Source organism: Meriones unguiculatus, chromosome 7 (genome assembly GCF_030254825.1).
Source record: "Meriones unguiculatus strain TT.TT164.6M chromosome 7, Bangor_MerUng_6.1, whole genome shotgun sequence".
Classification (NCBI taxonomy): Eukaryota; Metazoa; Chordata; class Mammalia; order Rodentia; family Muridae; genus Meriones; species Meriones unguiculatus.
Window position 1 is genome coordinate 106,449,550 of NC_083355.1, and position 22,441 is coordinate 106,471,990.

The following is a 22,441-nucleotide window of genomic DNA, read 5'->3' on the forward strand; positions in this document are numbered from 1 at the left end:
AGTTGAACGGAATTTTAGGTAAGAACTGGGAAATAGTAAGAGCTGGAGAGGACAGGGTCTCCACAAGGAGAGCAACAGAACAGGAAAATTTGAACACAGGGAACTTCCCAGAGACTCATACTCCAACCAAGGACTATTCATGGAGATAACCCAGAACCCCTGCACAGATGTAGCCCAGGGCAGTTCAGAGTCCAATTGGGTTACATAGTAATGGGAAGAGGGACTGCCTCTGACATACTCTGATTGGCCTGCTCTTTGATCACCTCCCTCTGGGGGGGAGCAGCCTTACCAGGCCATAGTAGAGGACAATGCAGCCACTTTTGATGTGAACTGACAGACTAAGATCAGAAAGGAGAGGAGAACCTCCCCTATTAGTGGACTTGGGGAGTGGCATGCAAGCAGAGGGAGGAGGGAGGGTGGGATTGGGAGGGGAGGAGGGAGGGGCTTATGGGGGGATGCAGAATGAATAAAGTGTAATTGATGAAAAATTAAAAAAAAAAGAATCATTTGAAAAATAAAATTAAAAAAAAAAGTAAAAGAAAGAGAGGGAGCAGGGAAGAAGCTCGTTCTGTTTTGTCTTGCTTGTTTCTTTTTGAAGAAACCATGATTACAATTTCTTGATGATATTTGTAGTGGTTTTCTTTTTGTTAAAAGCCATGGTTTAAGGATTTTGGGGTTGTTTGTTTGTTTGTTTGTTTGTTTTTTGTGGTAGGGAAGAGGATGGCTTAGTGAATGTGGTGCTTGCCAAGCAAGAGTACCTAACTACAAGTCTGCAGAATCGGTGGGAAACCGGACACAGTAATGCAAGCGTGCAACTCCAGGGTTCTTGCAGCAAGATGAGAGGCAGACACAGGCCGGCTCTTAGAAGTTCATGGGCCAGCTAGCCTGGTGCACACACTCAAGAGCAACAACAATGACGACGGAAACCAGATCCTGTCTCAAACTAAGAGAAAGATGAGGACTGTCTCCCAGAGCGGGTCCCCTGACCTCAATGTATGTTCCACGAAAAGTGTGCACCCAAATTCATACTTACACACACACACAAAAAAAAGAAAATAATAACTTTGCGTACCATAAAAAAATGTTTAGCTGATGTTCAGCAGTTTCTTCTAACTTTGTTCTGTTTCTTTCTTTTGTGCAATTAAACTAAATTTTACATGAAATTAATTTGCAAGTAAAATCCACTGTTGTCAATTGTTCTTTTTGCTTCATTTCTGCACAGGGACCCATTCAGACAATATATTAAATACTGATGGCCTGGTTCCAGGAAACGTAACTTAGTGCACTAAAAACAGACAACAACAAAATAAACACTTCGTGACATTCATATACGTATACCTTTCTTGCTTCATAAACTCCTCTCTCTCTCTCTCTCTCTCTCTCTCTCTCTCTCTCTCTCGACCTCCTGTATCTCAGGCTCACCTTGGGATTATGAGCCCAGCTTATACAGTACTCAAGATCAATCCCAGGACTTCATGCACCCAAGACAAGCACTCTACCAGCTGAACCGCATCCCCTGCCCTGAGAAGTATTTCTTGATTCTTCATCTTCTAAGATGAAAGCAACATCATCGTTACTCTTCCCTTCAGATTCTCTCTCGTGTCTATCACCCAGTGTCTGCTGTGTATTATAAAGGATTACTTCTATTCTTAACCATAATTAGCTAGTCCACATACTTATCCTTAACAAATGAAAATCACTTAGCCAGCATCCATGTTGCCATGAATCAACATATTGTTCTCTGTAGAAACAAAATGTCTGTGAGGGTTGCTATTCATTTGATTGAACATTCCCCCCGCCCCGCCCTGATTTAATATCTCTGTTCCTTTTATCTTGTTGCCATTTTCTTTATTGTAGCACGTTTTATTGCTGCTTCTTCAGGCACACGGTTTTCTTTCTTTGCGTTTAAGACCCTCTCTTCTGTGGCCCGCTGTTCTCACATGGCAGAGCTGACGTCATGGATTTCATGGAGCAATTCCGGGTCTGCCAGGATCACTGCCTCCTACTTCTTAGGTTATACTGTTGTTTTATGCCAACAAGTTTTCAAGTAACTTCTCAAGCACTGGTGTGTCATGGGTCAATTTCCAAACCCTGTTTGTCCCAGAAGATTTTTATTCTATGTTCACCCTTGGCTGATATTTTGGCTAACTATGATAGTCTAGGTCAAAGGTCATTTTCCTTCGGAATAATAAAGACCTCACACTATTGCCTCTAGAGTCTAGTGTTATCAGTGAAAGGTCTGTTTTGTTTTCATTCCTTTATATACAACCTTTTCTTCATATTGTAAATTTTTCAATTGCTTTCTTTATTTTTACTGTTCAAAAAAAAAAAATTATCAGATTACGTGACAAATGAAATCCCTCCTCCCAGCTCTGTGTCTTTTTGGTAAACATATGTGGCCATCAGTGCTGAGAGATTCTCTTCCTCCTCTTTTCACCTCCACCTCTTCCTCCTTTTTTCTTCCCATTCTGCTGCACCTTCTTCCCCTCCTCCTTGTTTTTCCTGTATGATTAAACTTAATTTTACTCGATACTAATTTTTCACAGGGACCTAGTCAGATGCTATATTTCAAATACTGATGGATTATTTCCAGGAAGTGAAATTTGGTTTACTGGAAAAACAAACAAACAAACCCCATTTTGTGATAATTGTATATAACTTGCACCTGACAACCTTCTCTTCCTGCCCTCCTCCTGCTGCTTCTCTTCTTCCTTTTCTTTCTCTTCCTTTTCCTCTTGTCCTTCTTCATTTCTTCCTCTCCCTTGGTCATTTTGTTATTGCTATTCTTAGTTTGTTAGTTGGGGTTTGGTGTTTGAGCTTTTTTCAGATAGCACCTTGCTAAGAAGCCCAGGCTAGCCTGGACCTTGAGGGAATTATCCTTTCTCAGCATGAGGTGCCACACCTCATCTTGCCTTGATTTTATATGACTTTTCTTCCTAACCCACTAATAGTTACTGTCCAGCCTCTTTATTTTTTATTTTTTCTGGTTTTGTTTTGCTCTCTTAGTTTTCAGTTCTGCTTTCTGGAAGAGCAGCACAGTTTCAATCTTCCAAAGTCCCAGTGGCTCTTTCATAATTTAATGGCCATGTTTTTAATTAATACTAGCTCTTTTGTGTGTCCTCTGCCATCCATCCTATTTCTTCTTTTGTGGATGAAACATCTTCATCATGAGTCATTTTGAGAACATAAATGGTTCAATTTGCTTAGATTTAGGTTTTCTTCCTTAAAAAGTAACTATGTCCCCTAGCTTTGTTAATTTGGTTTATTTTTTTTTCTCTTCATTGTAGTCTTTCTGTTTCATTATGGAGTCTTTTATCTAATTATGCCTTGATATTCTTTATTGTTCATTTGTACTTGAAAATGAAACACCACACACACCCTTTAAAATAGGCTCTATGGTACGGCTTGTTTCTTTTCTGTTTTTGAAAATAGGTGGTTTTTTTTATTTTGTTTTTTTGTTTTGTTTTGTTTTGTTTTTGTTTTTGTTTTTGTTTTTTTGCAGTGTATTCTGACTATGGTCTCCCATCCTCCTCCCCCTCCCCGGTCCTCCCCATCTGTATCCATACCCTGTCTCTTGTTAGAAAACAAACCAGCATCTAAGGAATAATAATGAAATAAAATAAGATAGACTGAAAACAAACAAATTGGAACATGCCAAAACAAACAAGGAAAAGAAAGAAAGAAAAGGCACAAGAAACACACAGAGATGCAGAGACACACATGTTAACACATTTGGGAATCTCACAAAAACCCCAAATGAGAAGCCATAATATATATGTAAAGGATCTATAACTTCGGGGGAAAATGGCCTGACTTAATGTTATGAAACAAAGAACCTCCAAAGATGCCGTTGGGTTTGTTTTCTGATGGCCATCTACTGCTGGGCATGAAGACTGCCCTTAAGAGTGGTTTGTTTCCCCCAGGGAGACTCCCTTGGAGAAAGCTAACTTTTTATTTGTAATCTATCATCAATTGGAAATAGCCTCTGGGTTAGGGATGGGAAGATGCTTTCACTTCTCCTTTCAGCTCTAGGACCCCATCTGGGACAGACTTATGCATGCTGCCAATCTCTGTGAGTTCATATTTGTGCCAGCCCTGATGTGGATAAAAAGCATTGATTCCTTGGTGTCCTCCATCCCCTCTGGCTCTTGGCCTCTTTCCACTTCCTCTTCTGCAGAGTTCCCTGAGTTTTGCCTAGAGGGACTTTTTGGCTTTTTTGTTTTGGTTTTTCAAGACAGGGTTTCTCTGTGTAACAGAGCCTTGGCTATCCTGAACTCTTTGTAGACCAGGCTGACCTAGAATTCACAGAACCTCTGCCTCCTGAGTGCTTGGATTAAAGGCACATACCACGCCCAGCAACTAGAGGGATTTGATGGAGACATCCCTTTTAAGGCTGAGTATCTCAAGGTCTCGCACCCTCTGCATATTTTCTGGCTGTGGATCTCTGCATTTGTTCCCATCTGATTCAGGAAGAAGCTTCTCTGATGATAGCTGAGCAAGGCACAGATCTAGGAGTATGGTTGAATGTCATTAGGAGTCACTTTATTGCTAAACTTCTGTAGCAGAACAGTAGTATTTGGTTTTCCTCCAGGTTCCTGGTTCCTGGTCTTTCTAGTCTCAGGTTCTTGGCCAAACAAGCAGTGTTGTGTCTGGGTTCCATCTCATGGAGTGGGCCTTAACTCCAATCAGCCGTTGCTTGCTTACTCCTATAAGCTTTGTGCCACTGTTAAACCGGTATGTCTTTGCAGGCAAGTGACTCTTGTTGATGGAAGGGTTTGTAGCTGAGTTGGTATTTACCTTTCACCTTTAGTAGAGTACAGAGTACTTTCCAGTTATGGAAGGATCTGAGGGCTATGAAGTACTGAATGTTAGACTATGCTGATTTCCTCCCTCTGGAGATAGCAACAGAAAGTGACATTGAAATCTGATAGCATCTCTAACTCAGCTAGAAGAGCAGGAAGCTTCTCTCCTCTTCAGCTCTTGAGTCACTTTGCTCAAAGAATGATCCCTCACCCCAGCACTCATGTTTTTGAGATGACAAAGCCATTAGCATATTTCATGAGTTCTACACAAGCATTTCAGAAAGTGGGAAAGTAGGCCAAGATCAGAGGCCCTGAGAGGTGGTCCAGTGCCTGTGGGTGGCTTGCGCGCTCCATGGACAGGGGCCTGCCACTTGCTGGGTGGAACTGGGGGTGGCTGAGAGGAGGACACAGGCTCTATCATCACTATCTGAGAGCTGCATCTCAGTCATTAGCCACAGCCTGCCTGGAAGCTGGGAAACAGACCAGAAATCATTTTATATCATTGAGCCCAAGCTTCTGCAGCCATAAAACTGGGACAATAAAAATAGCTGTTTGTACTTCAGAGGATTGTTCCGAGAATCAAGTGAGATAATGTGCAAGGTGGCGTGGATCGTCGTTGTGAATAAACCATTGCCTCTATTGGAGAAATTAAAGAATGCATTTGGATTGCGCAAGGTTGGAGGAGGAAAACAAAAACTGCAAAACACCCCAAGGTTATTCCATGATAAATTTCCAGTCATTTCAGGGTTGATGTCATTCCATCTGATGCAATAGACTATAGTTTATTTTATATAAATCAAGCCCATTGCAAGAACACGATGCTTAAAATAACAAGATACATCAAAAAAGCCAGAGACTCATCATCAGAAGTCCTTGGAGTGTCTTGATTTCTGCCTCTAAATAGTACAGTGGGAGGAGTCACTCTGAAGACACAAGTTCTTAGTGCTCAGGGACTTTGTGTGTGTGCTGGTCTGCTTCAAAGAATCCTCTTTACATTCCACATTCCACAGTCTTTCAGGAAACTGACAGCACTATAGTGTCAAGGCTGCAAGAGCTCCAGTTCAGCTCAGTGATCAAGAGCAGGCCCCTGGGAGATTACTTTGGTTGAGTGAGTCTAGCCTACTCTTACATTGATGGTGTCAGCGTTGTCATTCTGTCTCATCCTAACTTGTGTGCATTTCCTATTGCATGGCAGAGGTTCACATACAAACATTCACAGAAGCGATTTTAACAACAACAAACAATTTGAAAATGACATATTCTAAAAATAGAGGAATGACTGAGTAACTCTTAGTAACGTCATCTATGATGAAGGATTTTGCAGCCTTTAGAAACGTTCACCGCACAGAAGCACGACTTGAAATAATGCCCCTCCTCCAGCTGTTTCCATATGGTGAGCCTCTGAGAACTGTGGCAGGTGAGGCCAACAGCTCTAAGAAACGGGGCTCTTCACATCAGAAGGACATATCCATCCTCCTACAAGGTGTCGTAAAGGTACACTTGGACCAAGAAAATCTTCAGCAGCACGCATTTCCTGAAAGGACTGCATATAAGAAACTATCCCGTTACCAGTGTCATTCTAAGGGAAGCCAAGTCAGGATGGGAGATCCAAAAGAGACACGTATGTATCACACAGAGGAAGCTCTATGTGTTTACCCTAAAGCTACAAATAACACAAAAGAAAGGTTAGGCTCAGTCATTTTAGAACAGGCAGTGTGAGTGAGTGTGTGTGTGTGTGTGTGTGTGTGTGTGTGTGTGTGTGTGTGCGTGCATAGGATGTCTCACTTTAAATCCAGGGGACAAGAACTGGGTTGGAGAAGACCATGTTCAAAGAGGTTAGTTAGGAGTCTTGAATGAGCAATCCAGAAGCAACAGCAGCAAAATACAAAGTGATTCATCTAATGAGAAAAAATAAAGTCATGGTCTCCAAAGCTATAGGGCAGTTCCAGTAATTGTCTCCTGCCTGAACCTTGGAGGCTGTGGTGTCTCAGGCCCCATGAGCATCCCTGTGGGTTCCATGGGAGGCGGGGTTACCATAAGGTCTCTCAAACGTGGGTGCTTAGGTAATATTGCTCCAGTGTCTTTCTCGACGTGAACTACAGGTGGGACAAGCAGTCGCTCTGCTCCATCTGAGATCACCAACCACACCACTCTGGGGGTTTTGGCAGGACATGAGTGACAGCACATGATGGAGCCATCCAGAAGAGTCTATGGTCCCTGGTTAAACAATGGTAGCTCAGCAGGCGTGGGTTTGAAGAGTCTAGAAGTCACAGAGAGAGATGTTGACAGGGACCGAAGCTCCTATATGAGAAGGCAGAGCTGAGTAGGAGAGAAACTGGTGACTGACTGCATTTTTATTCAGACAAAATGGAGGCTCAAAACCAGGTTATGCATCAATGGGGGCCACTGAAGTAAAGAGAAGATTTTTTTTAATAACAATAATGATGTGCCCAAAGTTGTTGAACTGAGATTCTCACCAAATCTTCTCGACTTCTGCTTAATTGACTGTACCGTGAAGCATTTTGAAAGTGTCCAGGGAATATCAGTAATCCTCCAGATAGAAAACAACATACTGGGGAAAACAGCAGTAGCCCAGTGGGAAAGATATTCTGGGCGGCATTGTGCAGGAATTGGCACTAATTTTGGCAAGAGTGGCATGACCTGTATGTCAGCAAACTACAGCCTGCTGATAAGCTCTGCTCACCACTCATGACTGACAAGGAAGAGAAAGTTTTATAGATGAACATCAGCCAATCTGATGATACGGTTGCTACCTTAAACCTCACTTGAATCACTCCAAGCTGGGTAGGTGGCACAGGCCTTCAACCCAAGCACTTGGGAGGCAGAGGCAGGTGGATCTCTGAGTTCAAAGCCAGCCTGTTCTACAGAGCAAGAGTTCCAAGACAGCCAGGACCACACAGAGAAACCCTGTCTTATAAAAAAAAAAGGGGGGGGGGGAAAGGGTGCTGGAGAGATGGCTCAGCAGTTAAGAGCACTGGCTGTTCTTCCAAAGGATCTGAGTTCAATTCCCAGCACCCACATGGCAGCTCACAATTGTCTGTAGTTCCAGTTGCAGGAGATCTGCTACCCTCACACAAACACAACACACATGAAGGCAGAACACCAACATAATAAAATAAATAAATTTATAAAAGAAAAAGGAATCATTCCATAGAATAAAGGGTTCTGTTCTTTATATAAATTCTTATGTATTTATATAAGAAACTATTAAATTAAACTATTATTACATATTTACTATTCGGCCCATCACAAAAAAAATATTGCTGCTCCCGGAAATCAGTGATGGGAAAAAACTCATTTTACACATACACACACACTCTACACAAATTACACACACAAATGTACACACATACTTCCACCAATAACAATTTAGAGTGTAAGCTGGTATGAGGGCACTGTAATCCCAGCATTCAGAAGTTTGAGGCATAAAAATAGAAAGTTCAAGCCCACCCTGAGCTCCATAGTGAGACCCTGCCTTAAAAACTGGAGGCCTGGCCTCTGAGAAAAAGGTATCGGACGGGTCTGATGCTCTTTGGGTGGATGACACCCAAACGAACATCGGTACAAAGTCCCAATTTATTTCTAATATCAGAGATCAGACCTCTACTCTTGCCTGATGCATCTAAAACAAAAAGGGGGAACTGTAGAGAGCTGCAGAATGCTATGCCTTAAAGATGGAGCTGGTTTCCGCCTTCCACCTTCCCGATGGTGAGTGCTCTCTGTCACGAACAATTCCACATTTGGCTAAGGCTGAGGATCTGGCTTGCTTCCATGTATGTGGACCTATCTGCATTGCCCACATGGCATGCCTGGGTTGGCTACCCAGAGGCTATTTAAGCTGTGGGCTGGCTTTCCCCAGGGTCCGAGGATTGTTCAAGGTTTCTGAATAAACTGCATTGAAAAAAAAAAAAAAAAAAAAAAACAAAAAACTGGAGGCCTGTACCCATGAATATATGTATATGTGTATACATGTATATATATGTATAGATATATATATGTTATATATAATATAACTGTATGCTATATTACTAAGGTGTATAAGCAACATAGTTAAGTCTATAAATATATAACTGAGGCTATGCAGTTAGACCACCTAGTACAAATCCTCAAACAGCCACTTACTAGTTTTAATGACATCAAACTTCCTAAGTCTGGTGTTTTCCTCATCTGAAATACTTTAGACTAGAAATAGTAATCGTGTGCGCCTTCATGGATTGCGTAAGAGCTAATTGATTAGTATATGTAAAGTGATAGGTACGGAGTAAGTGCCAGATGGGCTAAGTGAGCTGTCGAATGCCTCGGCAGGTAAAGTCGCTCCCCACACAAGCATGACGAAGCGAGTTTGACCCCGAGAATCCTCAGGGAAAGGCGAGAACCACTCACAACAGTTGTCCTCTGACTTCCACATGCACAGCCTCGGCCACGTGCACACATCGCAGAGAAAAATGTCTAAAAAGGTTTAATCATGGCGTGCACCCCCTAACACACAAAAGACACGTAGGAATCTAAAAGTTGACAGTGAACATCTGGAATGTTTCTTGTCATAACCCCTCGAGTGTCATCTCTCACCACCGGTAGGTTTTTCACAGAAGAAACCACGCGTGAGCGGCGTGGCTCTGTTAGCGGACAGCAGCATCAACGCTAATTCACTGACTCTTAGAACATGGCTTGATGGCTGACTAAAGAAATGCCTACGAGGAAATGGAATAAGGGCCATCTCTTTCTCCTCACCCAGTGACATGATAACTCCTTTTAGGAAGTCACTTCTTGCTTCCATCAGAGACAGTGTTAGCCCGGGTGATTACTTTGCCCAGTCATTAAACAGCCTCTCTTAAGGCCTTCCTCCCTTGAGCCGGCGCTCCAGAGGGTTAGAACGATGAATCTCAAAGAGCACTTGCTCCTGAGAAGATCCTGACCAGGCACCAGGAATCATGAAAACAAGCATATACAGCAGTCTCTTGGGTATCCTAAAGGACCATGCTCAGGAACCAGGGGAGGTAGAAAAAGACATGTGCTCAAACCCAGGAAACGGAGTCTTCATGGCCATGACGACACAGGTGCAAGCCTGCAGGTTGTGTGGGTACAGACAAGGCCTAGAGTCATCGCGTCATTCAGTGGAGCGGTCAGGACAAAAGCACCAAATTCTGAAATGCCGAAGTGCAGGGCTGCACAGCGCTCCAAAGCAATGAGGCCAGGAGGGAGTGCACTGAGGGCCAGAACACAGCCTGTCTGCCATGTCTCCACGACAGGTGACCCTCAGGATCTAAGAACCACTGAGTGCTTTGAAGCAGGATGGCAGATTTTTGCTTCAGAAAGATTACATTCTAAAATAACTTGGAAAAAAAATAATACAAGCCAGATTCCCCCACAGAGACTCTTATTACAGTCTTTCTGGTGCAATTAATATTGGCAGGCTTTTAAGAAACTAATCTTTTTTGTTGTTTTAATGATTCTTTAAAATTCTTATTTTTAAAATTTTGAATCAGTGTCAATAAAATCTACTTTGAATAGTTAATTCTCCCCTTAAAACCAGATTTTAAAACTTTGCACAACCTTTGTTGGTTAAGTGACCTGGAGGCCTGCTTTTGTCCTAAAAATGAAAGCTGGTGGTTTGGGAAACTCAAGCTTTTATGGTGAGGTTGTTGTGAAGGAACATGAAAGAGGTTTTCCCCAGAGTGGTACTCAGCCTTACAGTTCTATTCTCCTTCAGTCCTCACATTTATTCCTTCCCTGAACTGGACAGTCTGCCTTTCTGTGACAGATACGCTTTAAAGATGTTAGCCTGACATCCACAACTAAGATTAAAGGAACAGTTGTCCGAAAAGAAGGTGGCAGGCCGGGAACACAGCTCGGCTGGAACAGTGCTTACTTAGCATGCACAAAGCCCTGGATTCCATATCCAGCATCACATGTAACTAGGTGTGATGGCTCTAGGGAGGTGGAGGCAGGAGGATCAGGAATGTAAAGTCATCTTCAGCTATGCAGTGAGTTAGAAACCAGTCTAGACTATGTGAAACCTTTCTCAACCAATCAGTGATGACCTACCCCAAATAAGCAAGAACTGAACTTCTAGGGTTGTTATAAATACTACAATGAACACTGATGTACAAATTTCTGCCTGAGTCCTTGCTTTCAGTTCTTGTGGCTATCTACCCTAGAGTAGAACTGTTAGATTATGTCATAATTCTATGTTTAAGTTTTTAAGGAAACTCCCATCATTGTCTTGGAACCAGACTTGAAATTATAAATAAAATTTGGATGGTACATGTACAAAAATCTAAGAGGGATTTTTGTCTGTAGACATACATTCGAAGTCCTTGATTGTCCAGCAAAAGAATAGCAAATGAGGGGCGATGGGGATGGCTCCAGTTACTGGAGATCTGATGTTGTCTTCTTGTCTTCATGGGTAGTAGGCATACATTTTGTCATGGGATACCCTAGAACTGGAGTTACAGATGATTGTGAGCTGCCACGTAGGTGCTAGCAACTGAACCTGGGTCCTCAACAAGAAAAATAAACGCTCTTAACTGCCGAGCCATGTCTCCAACCCTTGATCACATTTTTATGTTTTAATTAAAGTTAATGCTTAGAGAATATCACTTTTAACAATTTCTCCATTTTAAACAATATCTCGTCAAAAAACCATTCCCCAAATGGGCTCCAAGTATCAACATAGGACCGGTGTGAAAAAGAGGAATCATGGAAGAAATATTTTAGATTCCAGGAAAATGTTCAGCAAACATACGTATGCCTTTGCATTGTATTCAGTTCTGAGATGGAAAAGAAATACGGGGAAACAGTTCAATTTTCACTCATCTATTCAAAAGAATTTATTAAGAAAGTACCAGTTAGGCATGGTACTTTCTTTTTAGGCTTTTTGGTACTTTACTTTACTTTTTAGGCCTACAATCCTAGCACTTAAGAGGCAAGAGGATTAGGAGTTCAAGGCCATCTTCAGCACACAGTGAGTTTGAGGCACAGTTTATGCTACATGAGATCCTGTCTCAAAAACAAAAAACCAAAACACACACACACACACACACACACACACACACGGCTATCCCTGTTCTATGTTCCACATAATTGAATGAATATCATGTTACCAAAGCAAAAGAAGCACTTAGAAGAAACCAGGAGACCCATCCCACATGTGCTTGCCAGTTTTATGCCAACATGACACAAGTTAGAGCGAGCAGAGAGAAAAGAACCTCAGCTAAGAAAATGCCTCCAGAAGATCAGGCTATGGGCAAACTTCTAGGGTATTTTCTTATTTGGTGATTGATCAGGGAAGGGCCCAGGTCCTGGTGGTAAGGCCATCCCTGGGCTGGTAGTCCTGGCTTCTATAAGAAAACAAACTGAGGAAGCAGCGCTCCTCCATGGCCTCTGCTGATGCTCCTGCCTTCAGGTTCCTGCCCTGCTTGAGTTCCTGTCCTGACTTCCTTCAAGGATAGACTATGGTGTGGAAGTGTAAGCCAAATAAACCCTTCCTCGAGTTGCTTTTGGTCATGGTATTCTATCACAGCAACAGTGACCCTAACTAAGACACCCAGCAGGCAAGTGCTAACATTCAAATAGCTGCATACTAATGAATAGACAATCATAAGACATCCATGGGCTAAGTCTACACGTGCTTTCTGAAGACTGGAGGGCTTCATCTGGTAGACAGATTTTCTTATGCTATTGTAAGAAACTGCCACATATATAAGTGGCTTTATATAGTGCCTTGAAACAGCACGGCTTCCTTATGTTTTAAGAAATCAGAAGTCTATACTGGGTCTTTCAGATTAAAATCAGCTTTTCAACAGAGCTGTGATCTGTGTGGAGGCTCTAGGAAAAAAACCGCGTCTTTGTCTTCTGGATTCTAAAGAGCGCTTGCATTCCTTGGCTCATGTCCCTTTCCCCATCTTCAAGGACCATTTTTATAGTCTCCATATCTTGTCAGATCTCCCTCCTCTCTGGCCCTCCTTGACATGACACTAGGTTCAACCAGAAAACTCCCCATCAGCTACCCATCTGAAGAGCCTTTCACTGTATCAAATGACAAAATCACTGTCCCAGGGATTGGTGTATGGACACCTTGGGGGAGAAGCAACTACGTGGTCTACCACTGCTGGGTAACATTTGGAAAAAATAAAGAAGAAAGAAATCGTGACAGAAAGAGCGTTGAAAGGATGTTTGTCTATTTGACCACAAATATGCAAACATCCTTTCTTATTTGGGAGTGTTTCCAAGACAAAAACATCAAACCTGCCCCCTCTTTTCCTTTGAGAGAGGTACAGGGCCCAAGGGTGATAGTGTGTCATCACCACTCTTCATTCTGCTTAGTTGCTTCTCTTTTATTCTGTTCCTCTTGGGCCTGCCCTTGGAGACCTTAGAAATGCTCACCCAAAGCTTGTGATGGTGTTACATCCGGGACATTTTTTGAGAAGAAATCCTACTTCTTCGCATCCTTCAGGAGAGGAAACATCTCTTGGGTCACAGTACCAGGAATGCCATCCAGTCTTCGGGACATGTGACTTGCCCTCAGTGGGTAAGGGTGGTGATCCTGCAGTTAGGTGTTTCCTAATCTTTACTGTGCTCTGTAAGATCAAGGCCAGTGCTTAGAGCTTTGGTGGGATCAGTTAATCACACCCTTCTACCACTCAAGGCTGGAAACTGATGACAGGCAGACCCAAGGGCCCCAGGAAAGTTCATGTTCAGAGTGAGCCGTATACATGGACCCGGGTTTAATTCCCAGCACCCACACGGCAGCTCATAATTGTCTGTAACTCCAGTTCCAGGTGATCTGACACCCCCCACACCAATGCAAATAAAATATTTTTTTTTTTTTTAAAAAGTGTTTGGCCTTGGAGCCTTAAACATCCTTTCCCATGGGTCACTGCTAAAGCATCATTCAGCACTCATCTACCACCTCACAGGGTCACTTCCATGACTCCTCCTTAGCTAATAGAACCTCTTTCTACTCATCTCTGTCCAGCTCATCACTTTATTGTCTTCAAAGCATGGACCACTTTCTGAAATGATCTTGTTCATGCATTTATTTGTTTGCCAACCATCCTCTTCCCCTTCTAGAATGCAAAAACACACAGGTTCCACAGAGGACAGAATTTCTCACGTTCTCCTTTTTATCTTCCCAGGACTCAGCATAATGCCTAGCACATTGCAGAGCCAATAGTTCTTACCAGTGAATAAGTGAAGGCTGTTTACTGAGCTCTAAGGTATCCCACTAATAAATTCCAAGAGTCAACAGCACTCTCCTCTTCTATCCATCCCTCAACCCTTCTCTTTTCTAAAACCTCTCTCCCTCTCCCTCTCCCTCTCTCTCTGTGTATATACATTTGCTTAGGTACCTCAAAGGCATGAAAATGCTCTTAGAAATGAGAGAACATCAGATCCCCCCAAACTGTGCTTATAGGAACTTGTGAATCCCCCGACATAGGTGCTGGGAACCAAACCCAGGTCCTCAGCGTGAACACTGAGTACTCTTGCCTACCGAGCAATCTCTTCATCCCTCCTTACCTGTCTCTTTTTCTACATCCTCCTCACCTTCAGTGAAGTCCCTCAGTGCTGTGTCCAAAGCTCTGATGGGCCAGTATTTTGCACTTATCCAAACCATCATGTTAGGTAGCCTTGTGGGAATGATGTCCCACAAATACATTTTTAACAAATAGTTTCTAAAACCTCAACTTTCCTCAGCCGCCCTATATAAGACAGGACTGATCATGGAGTCCAAACTGGGACAGCAGATTGTGAGTCTTACCTGGGAAGTTGGAGGTGCCACAGGGAGTCACACCGTTTGTATTTATGATCAGGAGCTGAAGCCATTTTGATGGCATTAACTGTGCTTTCTGTCCCACTCTGTCCCATCCTGCCAGTGAGTATCCCTCCTGAATCTTCCATATTGTTTTCCTGCCCACAAACCCTGTGTTCAGTGCCACTCCAACAAACCCATGGGTAGTTAGCAGGATGTTGGAGGGAGGGAACCTGCTGGACTTGGGGCAGAGCAGGGATACAGAGAGAACAATACTTTCTCCCACACCTCACCTTTGTTCTGTATTCACAATGTCTAAGTCTCTGTGTGTTGAAGGTGATCAGGGAAATTTGAGGTTTTCTGTTTATCGGGGGACAAGGATGTGGCCTTTTTTTTTTTTTAATTAGGAGAGTTGCCATCTGTTCACTCTCCTAAACAGGCCCTGAGAGTCTACCCCCCTGATACCTTCAGACAGTGTCCTCAAGGCCCACTGGAGGTCCACCCCTGGGCAGCCCTGCTGTGCTGTTTCTTTCCCAGCAGCATCACCTCCTAATTCTGTAGGCACTCTGCTCTGTGTTGGCAGCACTTGTGGGTCAGTATTTTGTAGCTATTCATATGCTCTGTCGGACTGAGTAGCCTCAAGGACAAGACACCCATAGATACCTTTTAGTAAACAAGGAAGGTTGGCTTCTCAAGATTCTCCCTGAACAACAAAGGGCTGCTCCCAGGGTCCAAATCAGGGTAGCACCTATACGTGGCTGCAGTTCATGGGTCCCACCTAGGCCTGTGGGGGCTCAAAGAGAGTCTGTAAGCTTGCTACAGTATTGGTGGAAGCTGATCTTGTCACCTGGTCTCATCTTTATCAACTAAAAAAGCTAAGCCCCACAAAAGTTAGAGTAACTATCTTTCTCATCTTATCTGTGCCTAGAATCAGACGTTGCTTACGAAACCATCTTTACCCATTCAGCAAATACTCACTGACAATCTACTATGTGCCAGGACCCGTGTTGGCCTCCAGTAGCCCCTTTAGTAGGAGAGACAGCCCTGTCTGTCTGATGAGACGATCCAGAGAAGGAACATCTAACCCAGCTGAGTCTGGGGGGCGGGGGGTTGGTAGGTCAGAGGAGGTATCTAGGGAGGTGGCAGATGAGTAGAGCCTCTAAGGATGAGGAGGAGTTAGTTAGGCAAAGTGCCAAAGGAAGATGTTCCAGGCAGAGAAGGCGGCTGGAAGAGGAGAAAACAGGGCCCTCTTGGGAATTTTGAGTAATTACTGAGAATTCAGCATATGTGCCAAATACTGCTGCCAGCTCTGGGGTTACACAAAGTGAAAAACAGGGACCCTGCCTTCAAGGAATTTACAGTAAAAGGTAAATGAAAGGACGGCCAGCTAGAACTCTGTGTTCCACCTTACCTGACTGGGAATATGGTTTGGATGCTCAACTTCCTTCTCTTCCGGAAACACCTCCACCATCTATAGTAAGTCCCACATCTCCATCTCCTGGGACAGGGCTAGTAACCACCTCAGGGAGAGAAAATTTTTACATGGATAGATGAATGTCCCAGAGAGTATGTCCTCTGCCACTATTGCTGTCGTTATTGCCAGAAGGACCCATGTTAAAACCTGGAACTTGAGGCACAGGTTGTCCAAGGGAGAAAATGCTTCTGTGTAAAGATGACAGCTTTGGTCAGGCAGATGAAATAAGTGACTCTTTTCAATAGGGTCACCCTCAGTAGGTAAGAGTTGCTGCCAGCTACATTGACCTCTGCTCTCAGAACCTTAGCATATTGGTTTTATCAGGTACTGTGAATGTAGATATATATACATATATACACACACACACATACATACATACACATAGAGGTAAACAGAGTCACCACCCAAGGGCAAAGTAGGATCACCTGAAGGCACATACAATCTGGGGAGCTGTATGTTCCCTCAGGGAAGGAAGTCCTTGACCTTCCTGTTCCAAGGCTGTCTCTGCCATAGTTAGTTTTTAATTGTCAACATGACACACCTGGGAAGAGGGAGCCTCTGCTGGGAAACTGTTTTGACCATAGTCACCTGTGATCGTGTCTGTGGGGCATTGCCTTGATTGATGCAGGAGGAGCAAGTCCACTGTGGGCGGCACCATCCCTAGGCAGGCTCTGTAATAAAGTTAACTGAGCAGAAGCCAGAGAGCAAATCAATAAGCAGTGTTTTTGCTTCAGTTCCTGTTTGAGCTCATGCTGTGACTTCCCTCAAAGATAGACTGTGATCTGGAAATGTTAAATCAAACCCTTTCCTTTGCAAGTTGCTTTTGGTCATGGTATTCCTCAGAGCAAGAAAAAAAGCAAAAAAAATTAGAACCGTCTACTTCAGGGTGGATGGCATCTCTCTGTGTGGAGTGAGAAGGAAACAGTACTCTTCTTTGAATCATAAAATAATAACCAGGTTATTAGATGAAAATGAATGGCAGGAAGTGTACTTGGTAAACATGGGATACTTATTATACTGGGCCCTGAAGGAACTACACCCCTCTACCTCTTCCAAAAACTATACTTTCCTTTAATCTTCCCAGGATTCCCTTGGCTGCAAGACTGTGATATCACTTTACCCCCCTGCCCTAAAGTTCCTCCTGTTATCTCCTAAAGCCTAGCAACTAAGAAACTCCTAGGCTCTCTAATAATAGAAACTGTCAAATATACCACTTAGGGATAACACTAACTCTGCCTTAAAGAAAAGAGTTACCAGGCAAAGAATAAAAAGGCAACATTTAAAGCCACAGAGTAAAAAGAAAAAGGAGGCCCAGTGCTGGCTGTTATGGGCTGAGTCCTCGGTTCCCATCCTGTCTGAGTAGCTTCTAGTTTGGGCAGTAAAATCCCCTCCACACTTACGCTATCTTTCTGCCTTATGTAATTCTGTCTTTATAACTAGGCTGGTGTGACAGATATAACCTGGGATGGTACCAGGTAAAGAGAGACTTCTTCTGTTCACCCTCCTTATAACCCACTAATTAAGAAGACTGAGACAATCAATTCATTCTGTGTCAAGGTGCAGTAATAATTTCCTGATAATGCAGGGAATATCTGATTGTATAAGTGTGAGCTGGAATATTTAGAAATATGTATCTAAATAACTCATCCTCTCTTCCTTCAGTCTAATCATGTTTTGGTTTTTGTTTTACTACGTCACCATGGTGAAACATGCCTTGCTCCAAACTGGTGCCAAATTTTTCTCACAAATAATTCAAGACTAAAAAGTAAAATAAAAATAAAATAAAATAAATTGCATCATGCTCTTCTGGAGTGTTGTCTAAAGGTCTACCTGAGTGCTTTCTAAAGGTTCATGAGCTAAAGGTTTAACAGGCATGGCACTATTGAAAGATAGTAGGACTTGGGGGTGGTGCCTAGTGAAAAGCCGTTAGCTTATTAGGACCTTTCCTGAAAGGGAATTTTAAGACTCTCTCCTTTTCTCTTACCTTGGCTTCTTGGCCTTGAGTTAAATAGATTTTTTTTTCCATCATATACTCCCCACCATCACCATCTGGCACCCATAGCAGAGACCAAAGCAATGAATTCACCCAATCTTGAACTAGATCCTCTAGAACCATAACCTTTTCCTATGTAAATTATCTCTGGACTTGCTATTATTGTTGTTTTATAGTGATGGGGTGTCTAATAGCAAACTGGTACCAGGAGTGGGGTTGCTGATTGTAGCTAGTGTAGCTACTTGATGGTGTGGAGGTATACTCTTTTAGAGCAGAGTGATTTAGAAGACTTTAAAGGAGCAGGAGAGAGAAATCTTAAAATGTATCAGTGGTGGGGCTGGGATGAAGCCCAGTGGCAAAGCATTTGCCTACCACACCAAAAAAGAGGAGGGGGTAGTAGCTTAGAATTTAAACAGGCAGTGCTGATGAATGCTCAGAAGACGAGAATATTGATAGAAATATAGACAGTGAGCGTCAGGCTGATGAGGTTTCAGATGTAAATGAGGACTCTGTTAGAAATTAGACTAGAGGCCAGCCTTGTGACACGGTGGAATCATTTGGCTGTATTTTGTCCTTGATGCTGTGTGGAAGGTCACATTTGAAGAATGTGGCCTATTTCATGTGATGGGAGAAATTCAAAGCAATGAAATTTTCAGGCTGAAGCATGGATTTTACTGGCTGTTTTCAGCCAAGTTTAGTGAAAATGAGGAGCAGCAAAAGGGAGAAAAGCAAAAAGGGTAGGCTTGTCAGAAAAAGGAACCCTTGTGAGAACACAGTTGCTAAAGGGATTAGCACCCATAAAGAGGAGCCAAGTGCTTTGCATGAAGAACAATAGGAAGGATGCCTCGAGGACGTCTCTGAAATCTGCAGAGGCGCCCCACCCATCATAGTCCCAGAGATGTGGAAATACAAATTAGCTTTTTAGGACAGAATACTTTCAAAAGAGCCATACGGTGTCCTGTATACCCAACATGGCCCCCATTATCTTTCCCCGACTCCTCCACCCCGAGACACACACAAACACATACACACTTTGCATATCCCGCTGGCAAAATGTCTATGCCTACAAAAGTCATAGTTCAAGCGGGCTCAAGTACAGCTTGCACTGACAGCAGACCTTGGCACCATCCATATGATGCTGGTTTTCCTGTCCTGCAGAATATGAGAGCTACAGGGTCATAACAGCTTCCACCAGTATTCCAAGGAAAAGTGTAGGGCAGGCAGTTTGTGGTGGGACCCACGGTCCTACAAGACACCCCTAAAAGAGTAATGTGTAGAGTGAAGAACGTGGATCTAAAGCGCAACGGAGACTCTCAGGGAGGTAGAGGGGCCAGCAAAGGGTGGCATCTGCCAACAGAAGCCATGGACAAAGAGAAAAGCCACCCTGAAAGAGTGGACCATTTAGGGCTATCGAGACATCTCAGCCAGTAAAAGCCCCTGCTACCAAGACTGACAACTTGAGTTCATTCCCCACAACCCACATGATGGAAGGAGAGAATCAACTCGCTACTGCTGTCCACTGATTCTATAAATGTGCTGTGACACGTATATGTGTGCACTCAGAAAGTAAGTAAATTCATGTAACAAATGTCTTAAAAAAATCAAACAATGGCCGTTTAGACTGCAAAGAGAAAACTCATAGAAGCAGGGTTGCCCAAGCTCTTCAAAGACTACATTCCACTTCAGGATGCCCCAGAGGCTAGAGAGTGAGTGCATGGAGAGTGAATGCCCCTGTCTTGCTTTGAGCAAACCTCTTTCACTATGTCCTGTTTGTCTCTTTTGATATAGGAATGCTTATACTGTGGCTAGCCTACCGTTGCATCTTGAGGAGTGCGACGTTCTTTTTTATTTCTGCAGGGGCTCATTTATTGAATTGGCCTTGCATCTCAGGGGAGACTTAGGATCTAGACTTCTAAGCAATGCTGTAACACTAATGAGATTCTTGGAGGTGGATCAAAGGCCTTTTGCGTTCTGAGATGGAAAAGAACCCTTGGGTCTCAGGAATGGGAGGCTGCAGTTTAGATCCAGAATGGGGCTGGTTTGGTGGTATTGGTGAGCTGTGGAGTTTTTAGGAGGTAGAGCTTAGAGAGATGCTCTTTGGTTGTTAGGGAAATGCTATTGAAGGGGATTGTGGGACCTTGGCCTCTCCTCTTTCTTCTGCTTCCTGGCCCTGAGGTAAGTGAATTGTTCTGCCATGCAATCCCTCTGTTGCCATATGACACCCCATCAGAGATCCACAGCAATGGGTCCACCTAATTTTAGACTGAGACCTCCAGAAATAGGAGTTAAATAAAACTTTTCTCATATAAGTAAATCCCTGGGTATTTAATTATCGTAATCGAAAATTAACACATGAGGAAAGCCACAGATTAGGAACTAGAGTGGTTCTCATTCTAGCTATGAACTTGGCTGTGAGTGTGCTGTTACAATCACAGTTACAGCGACGCGGTCGACTCCTGGGTGCAGGCCGCCGAGCAGCGTCACCTTGCCCTCGGCCTTGCTTCCCGCCAAAACGCTTGTTTTCAGGGGACCAGCTACAGCAGAAAGCGCTTGCTCCCTGGTCATTTGAACTTCCCTTCCAGGTTGAGAACAAAAAGAAGATGCACCTGGACTTCCCCCTGGACTTTCCCCGCAGCCCTCTGCGTTTTTAAGGCGTCGGGTGGAGTTGGTTCGTAAGCCGCGTTCCTTACTGAAAATAGAAGTCACTTCTGCCTTCCTCCTGTGGAAAACTTGTTATCTTCCACAAGTGTTTGCTACAGAAGGCATCTGTGGTGGTTCCTTAAGCTACAAAAAATTGCCCAAGCTTGTGACATCAGCCCTGTCAAGTGTTCATGATGCTGGGGCCCAAGGGAGGTAAAGGCTGTGTGGTCAAACTCCGAGGCCTACCCTGGTCCTGCTCAATTGAGGACGTACAAAGCTTCCTCTCCGACTGCACAATTCATGATGGGGTCACAGGTGTTCATTTCATTTATACTAGAGAAGGCAGGCAGAGTGGTGGGGCTTTTGTTGAACTTGAGTCAGAAGAAGATGTAAAATTGGCTCTGAAAAAAGACAGGGAAAACATGGGACACCAGTATATTGAGGTGTTCAAGCCACACAGAACCGAGATGGATTGGGTGTTGAATCACAGTGGTCCAAACAGCGCCGACAGTGCCCATGATGGCTTCGTGAGGCTCCGGGGACTCCCATGTGGATGCACAAAGGAAGAAATCGTTCAGTTCTTCTCAGGGTTGGAAATTGTGCCAAACGGGATCACATTACCTGTGGACCCAGAGGGCAAGATTACAGGGGAGGCCTTCGTTCAGTTTGCCTCACAAGAGTTAGCTGAGAAAGCTCTAGGGAAGCTCAAGGAGAGAATAGGGCACAGGTATATTGAAGTGTTCAAGAGCAGACAGGAGGAAGTTAGGTCATACTCAGATTCACCTCTGAAGTTTATGTCTGTGCAGAGGCCTGGGCCCTATGACCGGCCTGGCACAGCCCGGAGGTACATTGGCATTGTGAAACAGGCAGGCCTGGATAGGATGAGGTCTGGTGCCTATAGTGCAGGCTATGGGGGCTATGAAGAATGCAGTGGCCTCAGTGATGGCTATGGCTTCACCACTGACCTGTTTGGGAGAGACCTCAACTACTTTCTCTCAGGAATGTCTGACCACAGATACGGAGACAGCGAGTTCACAGTGCAGAGCACCACTGGCCACTGCATCCACAAGAGAGGGCTGCCCTACAAAGCAACAGAGAATGACATCTACAACTTCTTCTCTCCACTCAACCCTGTGAGAGTTCACACTGAGATTGGCCCTGATGGAAGAGTGATGGGAGAAGCTGATGTTGAGTTTGCCACCCATGAAGAAGCAGTGGCAGCTATGTCAAGGACAGGGCCAACATGCAGCACAGATACACGGAACTCTTCCTGAATTCAACAGCAGGGGCTAGCAACAGGGCTTATAGCAGCCAGGTGATGCAGGGCATGGGAGTGTCATCTGCCCAGGCAACTTACAGTGGCCTGGAGAGCCAGTCAGTGAGTGGCTGTTATGGGGCCAGCTACAGCGGTCAGAACAGCATGGGTGGATATGATTAGTACTGTAGGAACACTTGAGTTGTTTCAATCAAAAATTTCCCAGGCAGCCAATAAAGCAGTCAAGAGCAGTTTATAACTCTAGAGGAAGCCCGGAGACCCAGTTTGCACCATGAGTTTGTGAAATCTGGATTAAAAAAATGACCTCTTCAGTGCTTCTCCTGCAAACTTTTCTTCTAGCATGTAATATTGAGTAAACTAAAACTATTTTCTTCCACTTTTCTCCATTAGCATTTTTGGTAGTATGCTTAAGAGTGATGTTACCTGAGTTAGGCAGTTTTAAGTATGCTGAGTGGATCTTTAGGCCCACCACAGTGGACACACT

General features: G+C 43.8%; 1 protein-coding gene across 1 annotated transcript; it reads left to right on the forward strand.

Annotated features, from left to right (window-relative positions):
- The first annotated feature begins 20,664 nt into the window (after nucleotides 1-20,664).
- On the forward strand, nucleotides 20,665-22,202 carry LOC110558369 (heterogeneous nuclear ribonucleoprotein F-like). The gene is given in 2 exon segments (XM_021653223.2): nucleotides 20,665-21,905; nucleotides 21,908-22,202. Coding segments are annotated over 2 exon segments (1,245 nt in total). The 5' UTR covers nucleotides 20,665-20,872; the 3' UTR covers nucleotides 22,120-22,202.
- The last annotated feature ends 239 nt before the right edge of the window (nucleotides 22,203-22,441 follow it).